This window comes from Octodon degus, unplaced genomic scaffold (assembly GCF_000260255.1).
Source record: "Octodon degus isolate 3935 unplaced genomic scaffold, OctDeg1.0 scaffold00191, whole genome shotgun sequence".
Taxonomy (NCBI): domain Eukaryota; kingdom Metazoa; phylum Chordata; class Mammalia; order Rodentia; family Octodontidae; genus Octodon; species Octodon degus.
In genome coordinates this window covers 499,349-507,078 of record NW_004524767.1, presented here as the reverse complement: position 1 = coordinate 507,078, position 7,730 = coordinate 499,349, and the positions used below count along the sequence as shown (strand labels likewise).

The following is a 7,730-nucleotide window of genomic DNA, read 5'->3' as shown; positions in this document are numbered from 1 at the left end:
AATTCATAGCAACAAGAATGCATAATATTATCATCAGTTTTACTTGGTTACAAAGAAAAAATTTTAATGTGAATACTTTATAAAATAACTTCAATGACTTTTTAAATAGCAATACTACCTTTGAAGACAAAAACTATAGTTCTTTACAATTTATTAACACCTTCCAGGGAAAACCAACTGGTGAATGCTATTTGGTAAAACTCCAGTATTCAAAATTCCTCTCATCTCCACTCAACTCTAACCTGTTGCCACTGGTATACCATCTCCTCTACTTAAAACATCTTACAGCATTTGATTATCTTTCTTCAACTTTTAAGTTGCCATTTATTTAATTTTCTGAACTCCCTGAATATGATTCAGACTTATGATATTTTATAAGCCTTGTGATATTTTACAAAACATGAGATATTTCATAAAGTTTATATACTTTAGATTTTATTTAATAAATATGTGTTATAAACTTTCAAAAAAGAAAGTAATGGAATACCATTAAAACAGTAACCATCAAATTAAAACAATGTTTGAAAAAATATTTTAGGTCCTAAGAGGCCTGAAGATTTTTTTCTCTTTTAGTAGTTTATTTACATTTTTTAAATTAAAAGGATTTTAAAAATACAGACTTTCAAAACAAGACAATAGGAAACTAAAAACAGAACAATATACACTGCATATTGTTTTCTTTAGTATGGTTGTTCAGATTACCAGGTACAGGCATGCAAAACTGATCAAACAATACCAGGACTAACTGTTCCTTTCAATGAACTAATAGATAATTAGTATAATTATTTTAGCTATTGTGTGTGTGCATGTGTGTGTATATATGTATATATGTAATATATATATATAATATATATATATATATAATTTTTTTTCTTTTCCCTTCCTTCTTTTCTCCTTTCCTGCATCCCAGTTGTTCTTTCCTTTTCAGCTATTTCTTTCTCTTTCACAGTATCTATTGTACCAATTATATTCACTCTTTCAGTTTCTTACAGTGGGGAGACAATAGGAGGTGTAAAGATTTCAAGACATACTCTTTGCCTTTAGGAAGCTCATTCTTACAAGATGAGAAAGCCACAGAAACAGTAGTTACAATATAGTCGTGCACCTCGCGTTGGATATTCACAACATATCCTGTTTGCCATCAGAGGCATTGTTTCCAGCGGGACTCAAACACAGGATGTCATAATGGAGATAAGATAGGGTGAGGAATCTTGCAGGTCCCTAGGTGTCTGGAGCCACCCAAAAATTTACACTAGATGCCTCAAAAATTTTGCCAGCTGAGGAGCAAGACAGCCAGAGAATTTTGACCACAGATGTTCATTAACATCTTCCTTTCTAGTATCTCTTGCATTCTTTCAATCCTTATGTTAAAAGCCCTGCTTCTTTTTGTTCCCTACAGACAGCCTCTTTGCCCTCTCCCTCTGGCTGCCTGCACACACCTATGCACTATAGGTTCCAGGCCATACTGCCTTTATACAAGCCTGGGAGTCTCAGCTGGTCTCTGCCTCTCACCATTCCTTGCAGTGTAAACTCTGCTAAAATAAATTTTGACAACAGACAAGTTTGATTAATTTTTAAAGGGGTGTTTCAGCCAATTTTACCACAAAGGAGACATTATTAAAGTTTTGAGGGAAAAAAATCTACCAGGTAAAGCAAAGAAATAAGAACAGAAAATTCACATGTGTTGGGGGAGGAGGGAAGTAGGAATGTAAAAATAGGCAGTCATTACTAATGATTAGTATTGCAAAGAAACAAATAAATAAACCAAGGTTTTTGCCCTCAAAGAATGTCTGGCTTGCAAAGTATTTCTAGGCTGCAAAATCTTTCTCAGCACTGCAAATTGGAAGAGGACTAGACAGAGTAGGTGGCTGGACTGAGCTCCTAAGGAGGTTTGTTACCCAAAAGAAAGAGCTAGAAATTTATCCAGCAGGGTCTGAGGAGACAATCAGTGTAATCAGATGGTAACTTTAAAACAGTGCCACAGATGTAAATAAGGATGGGGATTAGAAGAGAGGGCAGACAGACGGGCAGGTTGGAGGGCACACTGATGTGGGAGAGACAGTGGAGGTTAAGGCTGTGCGAAGGCGGAGGTGGCAACTTTAATCTGTGAGGTGTTGAGGGAATGATTAGGTAGGCAACAAGGAAAAGATTAGTGGTTCAAGCATATGAAAGTCCAGGCAAAGGGTTGTGTAAGGTGAGGAGGATTAAAAGAAAGTATTTCCATTGTAGGTGTCAATACTGTAAACAAAGGGTCATTCCAGGAATCTGAGTCAAGTGGGAAAAACCTATTTTATTCTCTTTCCTTCTGACTCATTTTACTTTAATTTTTGCCACCAATGCCTGTTTACACAGTTCTAGTAAAAGCAGCTGTGAAGGCTGAAGCTGCACTACCCGGAAAAAATGACTAACGTTCCCTTGTGCAGTGCCTCCCTTCACATCCAGCAAAATAACTTCACTTTTAAAATCTGCAGCAAAAAGTATTCTTAATTATTTTTGTGGGAATTTGAGTTACTGCAACTCATTTTTCTGTTCACTCCTATTTCTCCTTTTGCTGATTTAATTACTGCATTCTGAGTCCTCCAAAAAGCAACAAATGATGAGAATCAAATTGTATCATATTTGTGGGGTTGAAAATTATCACAGATAAGTGGTGAGTCAGTATAAAGATACCTGTTGTATTTTTGGATCACAGTCACAGTCATTTGTAAAATGAGGTTCTTTTGTTTGGTGACAAGCTGTTTGCAGTTTGATGTAATTGGAACGCTGACTTTTGTCTCATGGGGAAGCTGAAATAAATTTTACCAAATGTTCATTTCTGTATTTTGAAATGTAAACAGCAAGAACAGTATGCAGAAGCTGTTCCACTGTAAATGAAGTGGCATTTGCCACTTGGAACTGGAAAAGCTAATTTGTTAAAAAAAAAAAAAAAAAAAAAACTAAACTAAAACAGCAAAATATTTAGAATAATGTAAAGATATACTTAGGTTGGGCTGTTGTGAAATGCTTCTGATGGGCATAGTGGACAAAGCAAAATGTACTTGTGGGATTTTAAGTTCAATCAACACATAGAACTTGGCTAAAATACAGGAGACATAGATTTTAAATGGAACACTGACTTGTTTCAATAAGCATTGTGTTTTTTATGATATTTAAAATTGTTCATGCCTTGAAACGCTCCTATACACTTTCGTGCCTTGCACATGGTGATGATTTGTGTAATTACATGTAAGTGTGGACTGGTGCTGTGGAGCCATTTAGCAGTCTTTTTCGGTACTTTGGGTTACACCTGTTTTAAATAGGGAATTGAGTATATTTGTTTGTAGTTCTTTTGAGAGGTATTTGTGGCTTTGTTTTATTTTACTCCTTTTATTTATGTTAAAATAAAACTGGGAAATGTATTAATAGAGAAGGAAAATTTAACTCAGACATGCCCTCCCACTTAAACAACCTTTTAAAGGTTAAATGGAAAATGTTTATCTTTTAAAATGGTAATATCTTTTATAATGGAAACTCAGGACAACTGAGTTTAATTCTGGATTTGCTATGATGGTTAAATTCAATATATTTATGTGAATCTGAGGGACAAGAACTTTCGTGGTTCTTTAAAACCCCCCAACAAATAATACAAGAAAAGTTAGGAGGTGGTCATGTTCATTTCAACCACAGAAGCAAAGCACTTTCCTTTGAAGTATTTTATTCTCTTTGCAGTCTTGTCTTTAAATATAATTCTTTTGATAACCTGAAAATTTATAGCAAAGTATGCTTCTATATTTAGAGTAATGTTTTCTTCAGTACAATTGCTATAAATGTAACTCATGCATAATTATTTTTCTACTTTTTCCAAATCATTGTTTCTGAACTTGTTTCCAAATAAATAACAAAGTGATCTGTAGAAAAAAAAAACAAAAACAACAACATTAAGGATATATTAACTTTTTTGGTAAAATTCTCTATTTTGCTTGTTTTTTAAATGTATTTAGTACAGGGTCTACAGGGTCTCACTATGTAGATCAGACTCAGAGTGATTCTCCTGTTTCAGCCTCCTAAGTGCTGGGATTACAGGCGTGCACCATCACACCCAGTTTCAAATGCCCTGGGGGGCAGGGCCAGCACAGCACACCGGGGATCGAACCCTATCCCTTGTGTCTGCCTAAGCAGGCACTTAGGTCCACTGAGCTATCTGACTGGCCCTTCTAGTTTGCTATTTTGACATATAAATCATTCCACAGAACTTTTTTAAAAATGAAAATAAAATCTTGGGCCCCTTCTCTTTCATAAAAGAACTGTGCATGGAGGATGAGAAGGGAAGGTGGTGCAAAGGAATTAAGATGTTATGTACATGTACAAAGTTTTCACTATGGGCATAAGCATTAAACACTGCAGACATATACTAATAAAAATTAATAAAAAGAATTAGAAACTCTCAAAAGTATTTGATCTTTGGACTTAAATAACCCAGAATATTTAAAATAAAACCCATACATTTGTTTAAAAAGTACCTTCTGAACTTATAAACCCAAAAAGGCTTATATTCTGGATTTATTCTTTAATATTTTAATGTGGACACTAAGCAAATCAATAGTATTATGACATGGATATAGTGATCACATATAAAATAGTCACCATCTTTAGAAGTGACTATCATATAAAAATCTTTTCAAATAAAGACAAAGACTAACATATTTGGTACTCTACACAGAAAGAAAACTAGAATGGCTGTAGATATGAAGGCCCTGTGAGAGTAGCATTAGAAAGAAAGAGTGAGAAATTAAAATTAGAATCAGCCTCTTGCTATCTAACGAGGTCAGTTGTCTCCTCAGGATTAACCTTGGAACCATGTACAGCTGGTACACATGGGTGCTCAGCAGTGGGCTGACATTCACTTCACTTTCTCTGTCCTTTGTGGGCCATTATTTTTTGGTCTGAACCTTCATGTTCCAGTGGTTTTTAAAGATGAGTATGTCTTTATCAGAAATGGTAAGCTTTTAGGAGAAAAATAATAGTGTATTATACTACTTTGAATCAAGTGATTCAAAGACTCAAAGATTGCATCAAGTATCTAGTATAATTCATTGAATTAAATCTGACTGCTCTCTAAATATATGAACAAATAAAAGAGTAATATATCTTTACATGAAGATAAGATATAGATGGGTGGGAGGAGAGAGCCCATGTGAAAAGAGCCCAGAGGTTCTCTGTGTGACGGTCTGAGTGTGATTCCCCTCCTGCTGCTGAGACACCGCATGGGACGCTCACATCCTAAGAGAGAAGAGGCTTATTTTGGCTCATGGCTGCAGTCAGGTTTCGGGCCCTGCACACAGAGGGCAAAGTGGGAGGGCCAGAGTGCAGAAAGTCTGGTCACATCACGGTGACCAGAAGGCTGAGAGCAGGGGGCAGCTAGGTCCTTCAGGGTAGGTCCTTCAGGGTCACATCCCTGGGATCTGCCAGCAACCAGCCTTCTCACTCAGCACACTCAGCTACGAGCCCATGGACCCGCTGATAGACTCAGTGTGCCTGTGACCCCATGACTTTCCAAACAACTGAGGCTGTAAGCCACAGCAGGGATGTGACTTTTATGTGGAGACCTGAAGGGTGAGATGTTACTCTCCTGTATGTAAAGGCCTAAGATCTATCTCTGGCAGATACAAAGTGTGTGAATTGCCTGGATGAGAAAATAAGTGAGTCTGTTGGCAAAATTGGCCATTGAAAAAAATCACCATACAGAACCAACTATAAACAAATGGATGATTTCTCACTTAAAATTTAGTTAATAAGAAAAGCATTGCACTTGCTTTAGCAGAAAGAATTTCTTGTATTTTTTCTCTGACAGCTCCTGCCTATATTTTTCTTAGGTCTAAGCATGTGCTAATTCATTCGTACAACTTAAGTTAACTAGATATAGCTGACATAATCCTGCATTACCACAATGATGCCAGAAAGATGTATATAAAAAGATGGGCATGTTTTCTAAGCAATCTCACAAAAGCAAGCAACCATAACCTACAATAACTTCTTGTATCCTACATCCAAAATGATGGCGATGTTAGCAATTTGGTGCAGCTTGAAAATTTTTCAAGCTGAGAGGCAAGGTCTTTCATAATAAGCCCTACAACCATGGAATATGGAATATACCTAGAATATCTAGTCAACATGAGTTGCTGCCCTCTGCCATGTGCTGCTCTGCCTTGGGGCCAGCTGAGTATTGACTGAAATCCCTACTAACTGTAAGCTAAATAAACTTTTCCTTCCTTAATTTGGGTGTTGGGAATTTTGTCCCAGCAATGAGGAAAAGGTAACTGAGGCAATATTGAACATAAAATGAGAAGAATTTAGGAGAAGCAGTTTTAGTGGGTTGAGTTGTCTGTGGGAATCCCAGAAAGCAAGCATTATAAACACAGGTGCAGTGCAAGGAGGGAACTGAAGGACATCTTCAGGAGTCTGAACATAAAAATTGTATGTCCCTGTATTTTGTTTTGGGTTAACTTGGAATTTGTGTCCCCAACATGCTGCTAACCTTGTGCTAAATCATAAGAATAAAAAGTATTGGTCCTGTGTCACCCACTGTACTTCTATGTGATTCTTCTGATAGCATAAATCCACAGAGTGGATAAGACTAGAACCCAAGCTGCAACACCATATGACACCATCTTGAGAATGGAGCCACTGCTAGTAGTCATCTTTTCCTGGAGATCAGCAGTTCCTACATCTTCCTATCTCTGAAGCTGCACTGGTATTCTACCTCACTAAAGACTGCAAATCCACAATCTTGAACAGACTCAGAATGGCTGTGACCCTTGTACCCATGCCTCATAACAGCTTCTACTCCCAGTCTCTCATGGTCCATCATAATAAGAAAGTTGCTCCCAAACCAGGATGAATGACTTGCACAGACCCTTAGAGTCCTCAGACTAGCCTATTAGGAAGGCCCCACTACAGCATCCCCTGACCACAGCAAAGCCATATGACTGCTGCCACAAGCATCTGTGATACAACTCACCAAGGCACTTACAAACAGCATCACTGGAGACAGCTGAAAAAACTCCATGGAGGTGGACTGCTACAGTCATCCCAAACAGAAGCACAGACACCTACCCAAATGACAACCATAACCCAGGTATGGGAAAGTTTCACCATGCAAAGAAATAATGGACCAGATGTATAGATCAGAACACATGAAACAACAATAAGGGAAACATACCACTTCCAAAAACACATAGCTACATTCCAGTAATAGACCCTAAAGAAAAATCTATGAAATGCTTGAACAAGAGTTCAAAATGATGATGTGGGAGGAACCCAGTTGTGGTGGTCTGTGAAGGCTATGTAGAACTGAGAAGGGGCTGAAGATGAAGAAAAAGCTAGAGAAGTACTAAAAGAAAAGCTGGAACTAGGTGGGAACTGACTTCTCTGAAGGAGAAGCAGCAACAACCCAGCACAGTCTACATCTTTATTTATACACAGTAAAAGAAGGAAGTGTGCAACAGAGGCAAAAGGGCAAGTTCTCATTGTTTTACTGAGAACACTAAAAGTGAAATAATCTTGAGAGCTCTCTGGGCTGTAGTTAACAAGGAAGAACTCTAAGTCCAGATACCTGCCTTTGTATAAGTCCCAAAGAGTTCACTGACTCCAGATCAGCCATGGCTCAGTTGCTACTCACATTCCCCTTTTTTATTTCTTAGTTGCAAGTGATGGGTAGTCAATTAAAGTTGAAAGATCTGTATTTCAAGGGC

General features: G+C 37.4%; 1 protein-coding gene across 1 annotated transcript in view; it reads right to left on the bottom strand.

The window, feature by feature from the left end:
- Positions 1-6,844, bottom strand: part of Tmprss11f (transmembrane serine protease 11F) — a 69,807-nt gene extending 62,963 nt beyond the window's left edge. Inside the window, exon 1 of the mRNA XM_004644079.1 lies at positions 6,705-6,844. Coding sequence (XP_004644136.1) covers positions 6,705-6,844 — 140 coding nt within the window. The remainder of the gene's footprint in view (positions 1-6,704) is intronic.
- Positions 6,845-7,730: the final 886 nt, after the last annotated feature.